Source organism: Notothenia rossii (assembly GCF_949606895.1).
Source record: "Notothenia rossii genome assembly, chromosome: 10".
Taxonomy (NCBI): domain Eukaryota; kingdom Metazoa; phylum Chordata; class Actinopteri; order Perciformes; family Nototheniidae; genus Notothenia; species Notothenia rossii.
The window spans coordinates 63,575,632-63,594,735 of record NC_136908.1 but is presented as its reverse complement, the minus strand read 5'-3'; the positions used below and the strand labels follow the sequence as shown (position 1 = coordinate 63,594,735).

The window sequence follows — 19,104 nt, the reverse complement described above, 5'->3', positions numbered from 1 at the left end:
GGAAATACAGCCAATGCGAGTGGTCGTGTGCTCTGAATCCAGTGCAGCTCTGGAGAGTATTGTACTGTCTATCTCCCGACAGTATGGGTGGAATCAAGATGGACGGAAACAACTCCTAGGTTTGATAATTTAATCAAATCCAAATAGGTTGTTAACCTTAGAAGAAAAAAGGACAACAACAATACAACAATTAGGATCACACATATCCCATACAACTTAAATCAAATTCAATATAATAATCACACTTACTAGTGGCCTCTCCTGATTCCTCAATCTCAATGACGTTCATTTATGTATCCCCTCTACACATCAATAAACCCTGTGAAGCTCCACCCAGATTTACAGTATCACACACATAAACTGAACCCCATTAATTGAACCCTCATACACCCAGCACAAACATGAGTTTACAGCACACCTCCCACTTGGCACCCTGGTCGGATGACCCAAGGAGGCCACCAACCTAAATAACCTTGCTCTGGTGGTGGTGTCTGAGGAGGTTCTTCTCCTTAGTTCTCTACTTCGGAATCTTCCACGACCCCGAAGCCAGGTCCCCCCGCAGAGGCACAGGTTTGCCTTTTCTTTTGTCCAGGACTCTTGCCTCCCACTTTGCTTGACCCGTCGCTCGGCCTCTTCTAGTCAGCCATTTCTCTGCAGCTCGCCGGACCCATGCGACCACTCCACATAGCCTAGCCAGACTGCTGAACCTCTCTGGTTTTACCAGGTTCACAACAGCAATGCTTCGAAACTTTCCTTCCGGTCTTCTCTCTGTCAAGACTGAAGCTTCTTCCCTTTCGGAGGTTTCTGGGGATCCACCAACCTTAACTAGGGACTCCTCAGCCTCTGCGTCCTTTCCACTGGTGTCGTCAGGGATAGGGGTTTTGGTTGACTGGGCTCTGGTGAGTATTGCCGAGAATGCTTTTCTTTGAAGCTTGCCCACACTCTCTCTGGCACCAGTTGCCACCTCAGCGGCCGACTTCATGGGCCATTCTTCTAGCGGCCTCACCAGGAACTCTGGTCCCCTCTGCCACTCTGAGCCCTCTCCCAGGTCTTCAGGAGTTGCTCCTTTTGTTACGATGTCGGCGATGTTAAGTGGCCCTGGGATCCACCACCAGTCTGCTACTGCTCCAGCTTGGACCTGCTCTGCAGTCCTCTGCCTCCCACTTTGGCCTGACCTGACCCATGGTTTGAGGGAGAAGCCTCCGGCGCTCAGGATCTCTTCTACCCCCTCTGTGATTTCCTCCAGTCTCTTTTGGTCATTGTGGGATGTTAAGATATTGTCCACATAACTGTCCTCCTCCAGGACCCTGCGTTCTTCCACCATATGCGCGAACCTGGGCAGCCGAGCAGTCTCCCTCATTGCCAACTGTGCGATGCACCCAGCGGGTCGGTCGCCAATATTTACCCTGGTGATGGCGTACTCACCGATGTCCTCTTCTGGGGTGTCTCTCCAGAGGAACCTGTGCAGGTGGACTTCGCGCTCTTTTAGCCAGACTGAGTTGTACATCTTTCGGATGTCTCCTAGGACTGCATGCTCTCCCGCCCTGAATCGGAGTAAGACCGATCTGATGGGGTTCAGCACATCCGGCCCCTTAAGCAGAAGGTCGTTCATGCTGACCCTCCTGAACTGTTGACTGCTGTTCCAGACCAGTCTCACTGGTGTCGTCACTGAGTGGGGGTTCGGCGCGACCATGTGGCTCACGTACCACACTGGTCCTCTCCAGCCGTCTATCATCTCCGTGGTGAGTTTTACTGCCGCGCCTCTCTCCACCATCTCGTGAATCTGACCTTTGTAGGCGGACTGCCACTAAGTTTCCTTCCTGAGCTGCTTCTCTGTTTTCAGGAAGGTGGCCTCCACTCCTCTTCTGTTGTTTGGAAGTGAGGCTGGGTCCTCGGTCCATGGGTAAGATGCGTCCCAGTGCGGAGTCAGGCAGTGTTCATCTTTGGCCATGTAGGACAGCCCCTCTTTAATCACTTCCAGCTCCCTTTCTTCTGCCAGGGTCATTTCCTTTCCTCCTGGCTGGCATGTCCCGCAGCGACACCCACCACACCTGGGTTCACAGGCCGCACCGATGCTGTCCCACTTCCACCGCTCGAGAACTTCTCTCCTTGTTGCAGTTGTATTCCTGGTCTCCGCCTTTACTTCCTGAGTCAGGCTCTTGGTCTCCTCTTCCCTCCGAATCTCAGGACTCTCAACTACTTCTCTGTACCCCACTGCAGCTGTCCTCATCGAGCGAGCGAAGTGCGTGTCAGACTGGTGCATTGCCACTTTTACATCCTCGAACAGACTGGGATGTGCTCCGCCCACGGTTTTACCCAGTGGGCCCTCCCATAAGACGAGGTCTCCAACTATCCTCAGTCTTTGTGGAGCGAGTCTCCCCTCTCTGTGACTGATGAGAAGCTCGACATGGTCTGGTCTCTTCAGTTCCTCCGTTGCAACCTCCGGAAAGAACCTCTTTAGCTGTTCAGGTCTGACGCTCCGATGCACTTTAGCGATCTCCTCCAGGCCATAACAAACCAGCTTGTGAGCCCTCACAGTACCTTTGGGGGTCTTGACTCTTACTCGCAGGAGGTACCTCTTCGTCTTGACTGTCACGGTCATTCCTCCAACTCCATGCACAATCAGAGTGACTTCTTCTCTGCTCAGACCGAGCCTGTCAGCCGCTGCATGAGTGATGTAGTTGGTGTCTGATGCGAGGTCAATCAGAGCTCCGATCTTTTGCCCCGCGTTGGCAGTGACTTCCAACAGCATCATGATGACAGGGTGCTCGGTCAGTCTATTTTCTTCCAGAAGTCCACCTTCATCCTTCCTAGCGCTCCTTGTCACTGAAGTCTTGTTGCTGTTACTGAAAGCTTTCATGATCTCCGCCGCCGCCTCTGGGGAACATTTGGACAAGGCTAGCTTTTGTTCTTCTGTTAGCTCCCTTACCCTCTCACTGCCTTTTCCAAGTTTCCCCTTTGGTAGCTGTTCCCATTTTGGACAGAGGAGGTAGTGGTGGTCCGAGGAGGTCCCCTCTTGGCAGTCTTCCCTGTTGCAGAGGAACCTGTCTGTGCACTCTTCTACCACGTCGTGACATCCAAGACAAACGCGGCATGCTCCTACCTTCTTCACAGCAGTCTTTCTCTCAGCCAAGCCAAACCCCTTGAACTTCTTGCAGAAGAATAATTTGTTATTGTGTTTCTTCTCTCCACACACGACGCACTCCCCTTCTGGAGTGTCCCTTCTGGTGGCTTTTGTGTAGGCATACTTCCTCTCGAACCTGTTTTGCGGCTTTTCCATTTTTTCAGATGTCTCTGTTATTTTCAGTTGTTCCAAGCTCTCTAGAATTTCTTCTTGCTCCTTCAGGAACTTCAGAAGCGCATTGAAATGGTTGACTGGGGTGACACCGTTTTCGGGCTTAGCCTTGAAGATGACCCACTCTCGCTTCACCTGGTCGGGCAGCTTGCTTTCTATAGACCTAATCATCAGCGGGTGGTTGATGGCTCCAGGGTTCCCGAGGTCTGTGAGGTCTGCCAAAGCCTTTTCCACAGCTTGGATGAGGTCTATCACCTTCCTCGGCTGGTCTCCTTTCACAGCTGGTATCTTCTCCAGTTCTGCGACGATCTGCAGTGCAATCGTGGACCTGTTCCCGTAACGGTTCTCCAGAACCCTGAACATGTCTTCGACTGTACTGTAGCTGGCCAATGTGACATCCTTTTTTACCTTCTCTTCCATGCTGTCTAGAAGCTGGAACTTCTTGACTTCAGGCGACCCGGACGGTTCTCCCTGCTTCTGCAAAGATTCCCAGTCCTTTTTCCAGCGGTGAAACTCCCTCATACTGCCACTGAACTTGGGAAGGCTTACCGGCTTGAGTCGTATCTTTGATATCGCTCCCATCGGGTTGTCTCTGGGTTCCGTGCCTGCCACGCCAGTAGTGTGCGCCTCTTCCACTGCTTTGTGCTGCGCTTTCATGAGTTCAAACCGTGCTTCTTCTGCTGCAATCTGAGCCTCGGCCAATTTAGAGCGTTGGGCCTGGTCTTGTCTTAGCTGAACCAGGGCGAACTGGGCGCGCTCATCCTCTGCTGCGGTGCGTGCCAACTCTGCTGCACCGCGTGCTTTGTTAAACTCAGCTTCCTTTTGACGCTTGAGTGCATTTTTTCTTGTCTCCAGCTGCCGCACTATCTCTTCCACATCTGTTTTAGCAGTCTCAGGAGCCCATCCCCTCCAGGTGCTGTGCACTTCTTTTAATTCCTTAATGAGTATTTCTAAATTATTTAGCTGCTTTTCGTAACTCTCATAGCTTACTAGGTCAATTTGTGTCGCTTCTGCCTCCTCATAGACCTTTTCAGCTTCCCCGACAGCAAACATCACTTTCCTTTCTCCATGCCTAGACCAAAGGTTTGCTTTAATCACTTCACTGATCTCTTCAAGCCTTTGGCTGGTTTCTCCATCCGTCTTTTCCACGTCTGCCCTCAGCTCTTCTGATACTTGGTCCTCGTCGCTATCAGCGTTCAGAATTAATTTCATCAGGTATTCACTGTTGGCCTCTGTGACTTTGGTGGCGGCCTTGTGGACTTCACCATATTCTTTCATCAACTCCTCCTCTGACATAGTGTTCACCATCTTTGTTACTGAGTTCACCTTACGACCTAGAGCCACCTTCGCCCTCGTCCGCAGGTCTTTCAGATGCTTCACTGTTTCCTCCCACTTAATCATCTCTCTGAATTTAAGGCTGAGTTTAGCTCAATCTGTCTTATCCTGGCTAGCTAGCTGGATACCTAGCTGGTTGGCTTCGTTTTCTAGCCAATAGCTTGGTGTCTTTGACTTGGATAGCTAGCTTGGTTTCGTATGCTAGCACCCTTCAGTGTGCTAGCTAGCTAGTTATTGTCTTCTTGCTGGTTAGCTTTGTTTCCTGGCAACCTTCAGTCTGCTGTCTAGCTACTGCTTCGTCTTTGCTATGCTACCGCTAGCTTCTTTGGCTAGATAGCGCCGAAAATAGCCTTGTCACTCACGTGTTCCGACCACGTTAGCTCCGCTAGCTTTGCTAGCCTCGGGCCTTCACTTTCCGCCGACCGTTGCGACCACGGGGTTTCCTAGTCGTCCGATCGTCAGCTCTACTTGCGGACCGGCGTCCCTCGGTGCTTCGCGAGCTCCGCTAGCTTCGTTAGCTCCGCTAGCTTCGCTAGCTCCGTTAGCTTCGCTAGCTTCGTTAGCTCCGCTCCGCTAGCTTCGACGGTCCTTGATAGCTTTGCTAGCCTCGGGCATTCACTTCCCGCCGACCGTTGCTGTAGTCTATCTTCCTAGCTGTCTCTCGCCATCGGTTGAAACCTTTATTCCTCCCGATGCAGTTAGTTAACAACTGTACTGTCTATCTCCCGACAGTATGGGTGGAATCAAGATGGACGGAAACAACTCCTAGGTTTGATAATTTAATCAAATCCAAATAGGTTGTTAACCTTAGAAGAAAAAAGGACAACAACAATACAACAATTAGGATCACACATATCCCATACAACTTAAATCAAATTCAATATAATAATCACACTTACTAGTGGCCTCTCCTGATTCCTCAATCTCAATGACGTTCATTTATGTATCCCCTCTACACATCAATAAACCCTGTGAAGCTCCACCCAGATTTACAGTATCACACACATAAACTGAACCCCATTAATTGAACCCTCATACACCCAGCACAAACATGAGTTTACAGCACAAGTATAAACAACTTCTCTTCAGAATGTCGTCAGGATATTTTACATGACATTTTACACATCATGTTTAGGTTAGTTCATCTGGGAATTGTTTTTCAATTTGTGTGGGTTCCAGCGCATGTGGGTATTAGAGGGAATGAGGTAGTCAACTGGCAAAATGTGGTTTGAAAGCAAACCAGATTGATATTAAGGTACCCATCAGTAAGTCAAATCTGTTACAAAAGTTGTTATCAAGCAACAATGGCAAAAAATATAGGACAGTAACACTAAAGGAAGACATTTATACCAGATACAAAGGGAAGTAGGAACGGGAAGCACTTGGGGGAGTAGTAGAAGAGAACAGAGCATTAACAGCAGGATCAAATTGGGTCACTGGATTTCAAGTCAATATGCAAAAGTAAATCAAGAAATGAATTAAACAAGCTGATCTTCAAATTCCTCAAAAGCACTGGTCTGAGGACAAGGATTTAATATGAACATTTAATAAATCAACAGTAGGTGGCGATATATGCTCCAAGTGGAAGCGATTCACCATTAAAGAAAAAAGAAGAAGAAGAAGAAGTAGTAAAAGAAGAAATAAACTAACGCTACAAACAGGCACAACACTGTTACTCTGTTTTTACTGACATATAACATTTGATTTCACCTTGCTCTATTTTTTTTTAACGCACGTTCAAAAACGGGAACATTTTCGGGAGTTTCAACCGGGTACCGGCCACCGAAAACGGGGACTCTGACCGGAAAACGGGGACGTTTTGGTCACCCATCCGACTGTGTTTACAGCTCAGCACACAGGCTAACATTAAGACTACAAGCTCACTTAGACTTGAGGCTTTTGTACACGTTGCTTGACTGCCTGCCCACATATCTGATCAAAGCATAGTAACGTGTATTGGGGAAAATAATTATTTAAAGTTATTTATTAATTGTTACGTTTATTGTACTTTTTGATGGATGAATGATGCTCAAGGTGAAGGGGCAAAGAATACAACTGAGGGGGCAATGCCCCCTTTTGCCCCCACGTGGCGCCGGGCCCGGCCCAGTCACAGAAATGTAAGTGAAAATAAATGCAGAAATACATTAAAGATATATAATAATGTGTGTTCTGTATTATTCTCAAATTGTATTTGTGCATTTATATTCCTGTTTTTATTTATTCCTGTTTTTTTCCCTGTATTTCTGCATTTCATTTATTTGTTTACTCGTGTCACGTTCTTTCCTCCATAGCTGTGTACTCGTTGTGTGCATAAAGGTACAAAATCACTGCAGGAACTTTAGTTGGGCGTTCGTTGTTTTGGGCTCAACACATACCTTATTTTGGTTTCAAACCCTGCTTAAGTTTTGCACCAAATGACACATCCCCATTGTAGCCATCCACAGACAGATGGGAGACGACGAGGGAGAAAATGAAATGCAGGAAGTGTTGATTGGCCGAGAAAAGACAGACAAAGTGAATTAAGAGTGAATGCCAGTGTTTTCAGGTAGAATCAGCATGTGGGCCGTGGCTCAGGTGGAAGGCAGCTGACTTCCAGCTACATGTAATAATGTAGTTAATACATGTATACGTTGATGTTGTTGAGCCTTTCTGAGGCTATAACTTCGTTAAGTTGAAAAATAATATTCAGGAATAGAAACCCCTCTTTACAAAAATGTCTGTTTGCAGTGTTTACCAGCCTCCTTAGGCTTTTCAATCGTTACACTTGAATAAATGCAATATTGATTACATGAAAATATGATTAAATCTTCATGGTTCAGTTATTCTAAAGCTTTACTCATTGGGAAACTTTAAAAGAAAGGTCACACTGTTGAGATGTCTCATCTCAGTGGCAGAATAGTAGTCATAACAATACTTATAATAATTGTATTTACATTCAATACAAACTAAATATTTAGGAATAAAAAACTCCTTTAATAAAATATACAAAACATCATTATTCATGTATGAATTATATTCTTTAAATACTGTTTATAGCTCTACTATTTTCTGCTTGAATACATTTCTGTTATCCGTTATTCGTTGACTTCATTTGAATATAAAATGTACCCAAAATACACTTAGATTAATAAGGTCAAGTTTCATTTATTATTTATTCAATTAATAAATGAAACCCTAAAATAACACATTGATATTGGTCCTGCTTTTCTACTGGCCGGACTTTCATGTAACTATTTACTAACCTGGTATATATCATTTAAAATGACCATATTTAGTAGTTTCACTGGTTGTGAGGAATATTCAGTATTACTTAAAACTAGTAGTCGGGTGTGGAAACACTATGGTCGATTTCAAATTGTTTGTGCATTATAACCAATTTCTATGGAAATGTCTATAATAATTATAATATACTTTTTATTAGCTAACATATAACTTATTCTTTTGTCCAAATCAACTGAAAATAAGTGCAGAAACCGTTTGTATGTACACATACCCAGTGTTGAAAGTGTGCCGGTCCTACCCGGTCCTTAGTACCGGTAAGAGATTTCCAGGCGGTCCGGAGGACCGGGAAGAATTGATAGCTCCACCCGTGGAATTTATACTACGAAGGGCAGATATTTTGGTTTGGATTACTGGTCTGGGGGAAGCTCGCGAGTGTGTGTGTGTTTGTATACGTGTGTGTGTGTGTATGTGTATTTTTGCGTTTGTGCGTATTGTGTTTGTGTCCCGGGGAAAACACTAACGAGAAACACCGGCTGCTGTTATGCCTGCTGTGACCTCAAGTTACTCCGTTCTCCGCTTGTAATTATGCCGTTACAAGCTTCTAAGTTGTATTTATCATCTGAATTTGCCGAAACAAGTTTCATATTCTGAAAGCCAAGACTTTGTTTATTTAAAATCAAACAAAACACCCGAACCCCGAAAAACTATTTTTTTACGCAAATCCACGTTTATTTTGAAATGAGCCGTTGCGACTTCCGACTGATTTCGATAGAGCGGGTCACATATGAGCTTTTTCCCACTTGATCAGAATAGCGGGAGGAGAAAAGAATGGAGTGACTGAATGACAGCTAGAAAATTAGGCTACGTGGTAATTAAAGCAAAAATGCAAACGACGACTCTTCAGATGTTTAAGAGAAAGGAGAGAGATGAAGAAACTCAGAATGTGCTTAAAATTTGAAAAACAACGCCCACAGATGACACAGGTGATGATGCTTATTTAGCCCAGAGAATGGACATGAACATGGCCATGATGAATATAATAAGTTAGCTAACTAGCAAACTGTATATCTCTATATGGGGTGCCCAACCAGTCGATCCCCAGTCGATCTCGAGATGTCTAAAAGTAGAACAACAATATTCTGTTTTATCGTTAATGTCCTACAACAGGGGTGGCCAAACTTTTTGGTTCAGGGGCCACAATGATGTATCAATGTGACAGCCGGGGGGCATTGTTTGGTTCCGTCTTGATTCATGTCGGGCGGAGGGTTGTTTTAATCTCATTCTCCCGCGCGCGGGGTGACGTCCACGCGCAGCTGCGACGACCAGGGAGGAAGGGACTTTTCGCGGCACGCGCGGCGTGTGGACAGTGGGGGATAACATAAATAAAAATTGGATCGTTGTATTTTAGACTTTAAGGCTTTTTAAGATCAGCGCGGGAACCCTGGCTCATTTATACCAATATTGGACGGGCCACATTAAACACATCAACGGGGCGCATGTGGCCCGCGGGCCGTAGTTTGGCCACCTCCAGGCCCGGTTCTACGGGGGTGCATAAGGGTCCCAGTTGAATGTTAAGCACCCTCACTTGAAAAAGAGAAGGGAGTGAAAAATATTACATATACAATAACAATAATAATAATAATAATAATAGTAGTAGTAATATGAAGAAGAAGAAGAAGAATATAGTTGAAAATAAAATAAACTGTAATTGTGTTCAAATATTGTGGTCAAATAACTATAGTTAATAACCCCCCCCCCCGGCAACGATCGCCGCCGTCTTGGTTCAAAAAAGGTTGGGCACCCCTGCTCTATATAGTCAATGGCTATTTTACTCAGAACACAACATGTACACAGCATACTATTTTAACATTAAATATTTTGCTTTGATATCTTCTATTTTAATCTGCACATTGTGGCATACATTTTATTTTATTAGTATTTTAATTTATGTAACCAATATTCTGAAAATTCAAAGAAAGACAGAGACTTGTACATTTTTGACTGTCTGCTGAATTTAGTTATACATCTTTATTCTAATTTATAACAGTTGAGGCCCAGAGGGAGGAAGAGGAGACTCAGCCAGAAGAAGTGGCAGCAGGTCCCTCAGAAGCCACCACAGGTGATGCTAGCCCTACTGCATACCCTTCTATATGGAAAGAAGAACAATATGAACAGTTCAAACAGAAAAATGAATGGATGTATGCTCACAATGGAAGGCTAGGCTGTACCCCATGCCATGATGTGAAGGATCTGGGTGTCATGGCATCCCGTGGTGTTAATATTGCTATTCAGTGGGCTGATGGAAAGATAATCCCAGCTGGTCAATCAAGGGATGTCCAGCTTTCATCACTGCGCAAAAAAATCCGTGAGCACAAGAACTCTGCAGCACATAATGAAGCAGTCAAGATTCTTCAGACAGCAAATAAAGATATTCTTCTGAGAATGAACGTGAGTAGTCAGGAGTCTGTGTTGGAGTCTACTGCCAAGGTATTGAAGACAGCCTATTATGTGGCCAAGAACAACAAGCCTTTCACAGACTTTGAGAGTCTGATTGACCTGCAGCATGCAAATTCTGCTGATTTAGGGCGTGTTTTGCATAGCAAAACTGTCAGTGTTTACATAATTGAGCATGTGTCATCACAGATGAAAAAGGAACTTCTAAAAAAGATAATAGAGACCAAGAGCAAAATCACAGTATTGGCTGATGAGTTAACCAGTGTTGGGCACAAATCAACAATAATTGTGTTCCTGAAGGCTAGTGTTGATGGAGACATGGAGCCCATTGCCTTTCCATTGGACCTGGTTGAGCTGGATAGTATGTCTGCTGCTCATATCAAGGAACAGATTATGGGTTGCTTGCTTAAAAATGGCTTCACTGTTGAGTTGCTGAGAGAAATCCTCATTGGATTTTGCAGTGATGGGGCCAGTGTCATGCTGGGAGTGAAGTCAGGTGTTGGGAAGTTGCTCCAGGATGACTTCCCAGGGATCATACTATGGCACTGCCTTAATCACAGACTGGAGCTTGCTGTTGACCAGGCACTGGATGTGACAGGGGGAACAAAGGACTTCCAAGCATTCATGGACAGCCTATATTCATTATATAGCCAGTAACCAAAAAACATGCGGCAGCTGAGTGAATGTGCTCACAACCTGGACATCGCCCTCAGGAGGATTGGAAAAGTGTTCAGTGTTCGCTGGGTAGCTTCTTCATGGAGGGCAGTCTCTGCAGTTTGGCAGTCTTATCCAGCCTTGGCACAACATTTCCGTGAGGCATCAGAGGATGATACAAGGGACAGCAGAGAGAGGGCCAAATTCAAAGGTCTGCTTTCTAAGTTGTGCTACATCAACTTCCTGAAAAGTCTTGCACTGATGGCAGATGTTCTGACTGAACTTAAGAACTTGTCTGAAATTCTTCAGAACAGGAAGACCACACTCCCAAAGGCCCATGACATCATGACGACGTATGTCAAACGCATAGAAAGTTTCAATCGCTACCCAGGACAACATGCAGTTGATGCCAGTCAGGCAGAGGAAGTGATGGAATTCAAGGGAGAGGAGTGAAGAGTTGGCAGGTCTCCCATCATTGACTCTGCTCAGTTCATCCGAGCAGTGGCAGACAATATGAAAGAAAGACTCTTCACAACCACAGCAAACAGAGCACAGGCCAGTGTTGCAGCCAACCGAAAAGAGGCTTATAACAGCCTTATCATTCAAATGGCAGTCCTCAACCCTGACAACTGGGACCATGACAATCCTCGATTTTGAGATAATGAGGTGAGGGCTTTGTGTGATGTCCTACATGTGAACCAACAAGAGGGCCATCTTGGATTCACAGAATACAAGGCCAGTGGAGGAAGAAACATTCCCAACAAAATGAAGAAGTTGCTCATGGCAGTGGACACACTGTCTCCAAGCAATGCTGACTGTGAACGGGGGTTCAGCACAATGAACAACATCATAACTGAGTATAGGAGCAAACTTACAGCAAAAAATGCAGCAAATCTCCTCTTCATCAGCTCTGTGGGACCACCATGCAGACAGTGGGATCCACTGCCTTATGTGAAGACCTGGCTGGGCAAAGGAAGAAGAGCAGCCCACTCAACAAGCTGCATGGCTCGCCGGTACACAGAAGAGGAGAGCTACTTCAGCCCTCTGTGGAAAATGTGGAAAAGTGTGTAGTTTACCTCCCTCAACATGCCTTGCTAATGGTCTGTTAAGTTTTGACACAAGTTGTATGCACAATTGAAAATAAATAATTGACTATACATATTGTCAAGTGTTTCTAATTTCTACCCCATAAAGGCATTACAAATGTGAAGTTTGTGTTCAGGGATGCATGAAGCTGGGGGCGGGAGGAGAACAATATGAACCAATGAAGGTCGGGGTAGCATTATAGTACCTGCAAGAAATTCAAACCACTTTCACCCCTGCACATACCTATATGTAGATTGTATTGTTAAATAAAGCAAACTAATGTAAATGTTATCCAGGTCAGGTACGAGAACAATGTACTTCAGATAATATTGGAATATTGAGGTAAATTCCATGTGGTATGAAAGCACAACATGGAATATTAGAATATAACATGGAAGCAGATATATAAATAGTGTGTCATGTGGTTATGTACACAAAGCATGTATGTTTTGTTCAAGTTGTATTTATGCTAAATTAAATATTATAAAGGAGAAGTGCTCTTTTGGTGTATGTGGGTGGCTCTTAAAAGAGCCTTTTGGAGATGAAGTAGATGAACCGTTTACTTCCTCGATGATGTCCTGGCTGGTGCCTTCTTCGCTGCTTTGGCAGCTGGTTTAACCACCTTCTTCACAGCTTTCTTGGGGATTACTGTCTTCTTGGGGGTCGCTGCCTTCTTTGGTGCTGCCTTCTTTGCCACCACCTTCTTCTTCGGGCTCTTAGTGATCTTCTTCACGGGGGTTTTCTTTGCAGCAGTAGCAGGCTTCTTCGCTACCTTCTTGGGTGTTACTGCCTTCTTGGCTGCTGGCTTCTTAGCAGCGGGTTTCTTCGCTGCTGCTGCTGCCGGCTTCTTGGCTTTAGCTGCGGGCTTCTTCGCTACCTTCTTTGGCTTCTCGGCGGCCTTGAAGGAGCCGCTGGCTCCGACTCCCTTGACCTGCACCAGCGCTCCATTCTCGAGTAACCTCTTCACGGCGCGTTTAATGTGAGCGGTGTGTTCGTAGCCCTGAGCGGCCAGCGCCTTCTTCACAGCGATGTAAGAGATCCCTTTACGGTCCTTTGAGGCGGTGACAGCCTTCAAGATGAGCTCTCCGGCTCCGGGACCAACCTTCTTGGCCGGCTTGGCTGCCTTCTTCTTCGGGGACTTGGCTGGTGCCTTGGTCGCTGCCTTTGCCGGGGCGGCGGCGGCGGCGACGGCGACTTCAGTGGGAGCTTCTTCTGTTGCCATGATGCTGTCAGGAGGATTCTCGGTCTGATGAGACGGAGAGAGAAATCCCAGCGAAGAGAGGAACTTAAACACACCATGAGAACCGTAGAGACTCAACTCAGTGGCTCACACAGGAGCTGCAGAAAAACAGTGCTACTTTGTGCTTTCTCTTCAGCTAAAACTGTAAAGAATACACATTTAGAGAACGAGTTGAATTTCAAAGGTTAATCGATTTGATAGCGGATGACTTAATCTTCATGTAGAAGCCAAATAAAGCTTTAAATATTGTTGTGTTTTCATTGGGAAGGCATTAAACCTCCTAAAACTGCTGCCGTGAGTGGTACAGATCTGCGACTTTTCTCTGTAATCTCTCTCTTAAAGGATTTAAAATACATTATAATCCCCCTAAAACTTGTAATATAGTGAAATGAAATGTTGGATTAAAGACTCAATGTGAAAACAATTGAAATGTGTCAACACCTTTTTGTTAAACGGAGGTAATTCTGCTGTCTGCAAACACACTCCCATCAGGACAGGCCCTAGCTGTGTTCTAAATACAGTCTTTGTTACTCAACATTGAGAGACCTTCATTTAGCAGAGCTTTTCTCATGTATATCACAATACAACTATATTTATATAGTAGGAGTATTATCATATATTTTTACATTCTGAAATGTGTTAGACAGATAGATCAAAACCTGTAAGGTCACAAAGGCTCTCAAACAGACACAAACTCTTGGTAGCAGAACTCCCACTGACTGTGAACATCAGACAAGTATTATCACTTTATTAATTGTAGAAAATCAGAGAAACAGAAGCTTAAGTGAAGGAGTTAGAACCATACACCAGCACAAAGGCTTGGAATTAGCTATGAAATGATATTATTCATTAACACTAGACTGTTAAATCTCAATGTTATCCCTAATGGATTATTAGAATCTCAAAGAATTTCCTAAGATTAAAGGAAATTAAAGTTCAGATAAAACAGGAGGAATGTGCTCTCTTTCTCTGGCTTTTTGTTTTTGTTTTTTTGTTTCTTTTGTTTTTTGAAAGACCAGTGAAGAGTGCATTACATTAGTCCAACTTACTTGCTATGAATGCATGTATGAGCTTTTCAGCCTCTGGTTGGTTTAAAAATGAGCGTACTTAGGTCATATTTCTTAGGTGAAAGGAGCCTGTCTTAGTCACCCTGCTTATATGATCTGCTCCTAGCCGCCGACTCAGGTAGCCCAGCTGTCTTGGTGCTGTTGGACCTGACAGCTGCCTTTGAAACTGTGGACCATAGCATCCTGTTGTCACGGCTTGAACAGTCCGCTGGCATCACAGGCTCTGCCCTTGCATGGTTCAGGTCCTACCTGACAGACCGCAGCTTCTCAGTGCAGCTAGGTGCCTTCTCCTCTGCCATAGCCCCTCTTAAGGCCCTGACACACCAGGCCGATTTTGGCCGTTTTCGTTAGTCGGAAGACGAAGCGTGTCCTGTCGCCCAAACTCAATTTGGTATGTCCCGCACCGTCGGCCGTGACACGCCTTATTTGGACTGCCGGGTCAGGCAGTCGGACCAAGCAATAACTCTGATTGGCTGTTCAGCTAGCGAATCAGTGCATGAGAAGCGAAACGGAAGTGAGGGACGTAAACAAACGACTGAATACGGCACACACAGACTGCTTTTCATTTTCATCTCATCATGGCGATCTGGAATGACGGAAACGAAGACCTGCTCATCACCTTGATCCAGGAGAGCCAGCTCTGTACGACATCACAGAGAAAAGGTACTCGAACCGAGTAGTGAAAACCGGACTCTGGCGAGAGATTGAAACGCAACTTGGTTTCTCGGGTAAGATTATCTTTTTCATCAATTGAGCTCTTTAGCAGATACTGTTGGCTTTTTATTGTTTGCCAGCGTACAGTGACGCTAACGTGAAATGTCATTTGTTATTTCAACCTTGTGTGTTGTTGTTATCTTGTTGCTAGCTGTTGCTAGCTGTGCAGTTTGGCACTGCATATAGATATGAATTGGACATGCTAACTAGCCACAATGCTTACATCGTTTATTTGTGTGCTTCAGAGAAAGAGCTGAGGAACAAGTGGGATTCTCTGCGAACCCAGTACACCGGTACAGGAGACTTGCCCCTTCAGGTAGTTGTGGAGCACAAAGGACGGGCAGACAGCCGTGGATCCTGAGCTGCAGCTTTTAGAGCCCTACACAAGAAGGAAGGAGAGTAGCTACTTCGAACCTCACCATCACGGTAACTATTTTATTTGTTGAGTACAAATAAGTGTGTCTTGCTTCTTTCATTTACAAAAACATTATTTTCATTCATTTGGTGGTTCCAGTGTTAAATATAACAATAACAGAATAATATATATATTATTGTATTATAATGATTGATGTGCTCACCTTAATGTTGCAGCTGGTAAAGGAGGAGCTCATTTAAATGACATGCTGCTGGGTAGCTTATGAAATTCACCATGGGATCAATAACGCTGTTATCTTAACCTATAATAATACATGATAAAATATGTCTTGATTATATTTTGTAGTGTTCTGAATCTTCTAGAAGTATGTCTTTAGCATCTGAATAGAGCATCACAATGTGTCTACAATGTACCTCTCACACTTGACCACACCCCAAACTAATGGCACACACGTTTCAGGGTATTGTTTTGTTATGAATGCTTATAAACTGTTTTAAGAAGCCATGGCATTAAATCCAACTAACTGTGAATTTATTTAACATTTTTTAAGGAACGTCCGGTGGCTGCAGAATCCCCCCCCCGGTGGCACCAGCAGGGAAACCTGGACCAGCACCACTGAGGAGCCCTTCCACTTTGATTCTGAGCCCTGCACTCCCCTGGCAGAATCCACCATCTGCACCACACCGGCACCGCTCGGAGAGGCCAAGCCCACTCAGCACTCGAAGGCCTCCGGCGAAGCGCAGGATGATGATACCAAATTAGTTTAATTTCTGCCCCTCTATTCACATGTAGCCTTTCATACGTGATGGTTTCTTCTTTCTCAAACTGTTGTGGAGCAGAACTATAAAGTTGCAGGATTAGTCTGAAGTACCTCAATATAATTATAGTATGTCTGCACTTTAAGTGCTCATTTCATCATTCATTCATGTATTTTATATTCTACTAAAACTGAATCAAACCATAAACAAGGTGGCCAGTTGGGATTACTATATATATATATATATATATATATATATAATATATCTGCATTATTTTATCCCACTTTATGCTTTGCTCTTGCTGCTTGTTTTACACTGATTTGATATCTTATTTCTTACTGATGTAAATCACTTTGAACTGCAATCCCCTGTATGAAAGGTGCTATACAAATAAAATTATTATTATTCAGATGGATGTTTCTGCCCCTCTGCTCATTCTCCCATTCTCCTCCTCAATCTGCCTAGAAGTATTTTAATGTTGTAGCTGTTACTATAACCAATACTAATGCTAGGGCTGCAACTGGCAGTTATGTATGCACATTGTTATTGTTTCTTATCGCTGTGTGATTCAAAGAATAAACACAAATAGCACGATAGGCAATGCAAAACTTTATTTGGTACCTTCATACACACAACATTAGAATGAGCTTTTATCAACGCCTACATGATGATAACCTTTTAACCTGACAGGAAAATCCACATGACATTAATACAGAGCGGGCAGAAGCCAAATCTAGCTCCAGTGCCGCATGAAACATGTTCTCGATGGAAGAGAGTGAAAATGGAACGCACACGCTATTTGTTTGTTTATATCATGCAGTCTGTTCTTCTTCTCTGTCTTTCGGTTGTTGCCTCTTTTGAATGACGAATACACACTACCGCCGCCTGCTGGTAAGGAGAGTTATTGCCACTCACGCACTGAAGTCTTTGCGGTGTGTTCCCGTGCGACACATGGCCAAGACGCAGGAGAACACGGCGACGCAACAGCCGGCGTCGGCGAGTCCTCTGGTGACTGCTTGGTGTGTCAGGGCCTTTACCTGTGGGGTTCCCCAAGGCTCTATCCTGGGCCCCATCCTCTTTTTACTGTACATACTGCCCCTAGGTTCAATTTTCATAAAACAGAATATTCCCTTCCACTGCTACGCTGACGATGTACAGATCTATCTGCCTTTCAAAGCACATGCCAACTCATTACAGCAGTTGATGGACTGCTTAACAGAGATAAAATCCTGGCTGAGCAAAAACGTTCTCAACCTCAACGAAAGCAAGACTGAGGTTATCTTTTCTGGACCCCAACCTCCAGCCTCCCAGGTTGATACTCTGGGCTCTCTCAATAAAAACATCCTCCCCTCTGTCACGAACCTTGGAGTGACCTTCAATAGCGCTTTTAAATTTGATAAGCAGGTCAGCACCGTAGTCAAAACCTGCTTTTTTAAAATAAGACTACTGGCCAAAACCAAGTCGTATTTATCTTTGAAAGACTTAGAAAGGGTTATTAATGCCTTCGTAACCTCAAGACTGGATTACTGCAACGCTCTATACTTGGGTACGGACCAGGCCTCAATTAAACGCCTGCAGCTTGTCCAAAACGCAGCAGCACATCTTCTGACTGGCCACAAAAAGCCTGACCATATCACCCCAATACTGGCCTCACTGCACTGGCTTCCAATTCGGTTCCGAATTGATTTTAAAATCCTTTTATTTGTTTTTAAAGCCCTAAATGGGCTGGCTCCGGCCTATATAGCTGAACTCCTCCAGCGCTACACCCCAGAGCCTTAAGGTCGGCTGACCAGCTGCTGCTGGTAGCGCCCAAGACCAGGCTCTAAACCTGAGGGCACCGAGCCTTCAGCTGGCCCCAGGCTCTGGAACACTCTGCCCCTCCATGTGAGGTCGGCCCAGACCCTAGGGGGTTTTAAATCTACTCTTAAGACTCACTTCTTCTCCCTGGCCTTCTAGTCAGAGCGGAGCACGACTCCTGACTTTTCCCTATGTTTTTTATATCTGTTGTAATTAATTGTCTTTTATTGTGATTGTAGTAATGTGTTTTTATTACATGTACAGCACTTTGGCCCGACCAAAAATCACTTTTAAATGTACTTTATAAATAAAACTTGATTTGATTTGACTTATATGATGTATACAATTTAAGTCTGAATCTAACTTCTTTATATACTTTAAATACTTGATGAAGAAGGCATGCATCAGTACTAGCATACCTTTATTATGTCACAAAACAACATGGTGTTTTACCTGCAGAAGGCAAAGAATACCAGGATGTTGTACTGCATCTGGTTGTATTGTGTAGCATCATTTTTGGGGATCTTCTGTCCCTCAATTCTTTGCATGTATACATTTGAGAAAGAGGGTCAACTTTGAATTGTTCTTCTACATATCCATACTATGTACTGTAATAGGAGGAGACCTGAATCTAAAATGTATTCCCACATTGGGAGCACCGGGAAAAAAAGAGAGCAATCTCTGAACTTAGAGAAGTACATACTGTGGAAGCTAAACCCAACAACAAATATATTATTTGTTTAATGTTCAAAATGGGTGTTGCAACACGCACACATGAAACCTAAAAGGGACAAGGAATCAGATCATGCCACAGATCACATCAAATATATAAGAATATATGAGAAAGTATTGCAAACTGTTTAGTTTGTGTTAATGTTATCTTTTAGACGCTTCATAACATGTCATTTGAAACAACAATGAGTTATTTTGAGGTTCAAGTGAGACAACAAAATACTTTAGATAAGCCAGCCCTTTATTAGTATATAAGTGCTTTGTTAGTAATTCTATCTCTGGAAGTGGAGTCCAAAGAGATGAGTTTTCAGTCTGAAGAAGATGTGTAAGCTTTCTGCTGTCCTGATTTCAATGGGGAGCTCATTCCACCATTT

The 19,104-nt window shown here is 44.4% G+C and overlaps 1 protein-coding gene and 1 long non-coding RNA gene across 2 annotated transcripts; one reads left to right on the top strand and one right to left on the bottom strand.

Annotated features, from left to right (window-relative positions):
* Window positions 1-12,597: 12,597 nt before the first annotated feature.
* LOC307021119 (uncharacterized protein) lies at window positions 12,598-13,670 on the bottom strand. Its single transcript, XM_079652947.1, has one exon. It carries the CDS (start codon window positions 13,266-13,268, stop codon window positions 12,606-12,608), a length of 663 nt encoding a protein of 220 aa, XP_079509073.1. The 5' UTR covers window positions 13,269-13,670; the 3' UTR covers window positions 12,598-12,605.
* Window positions 13,671-14,866: 1,196 nt separating this feature from the next.
* Window positions 14,867-16,450, top strand: LOC307021143. Its single transcript, XR_013803082.1, has 3 exons — window positions 14,867-15,081; window positions 15,313-15,493; window positions 15,994-16,450. It is a non-coding gene; the product is annotated as an uncharacterized lncRNA (long non-coding RNA).
* Window positions 16,451-19,104: the final 2,654 nt, after the last annotated feature.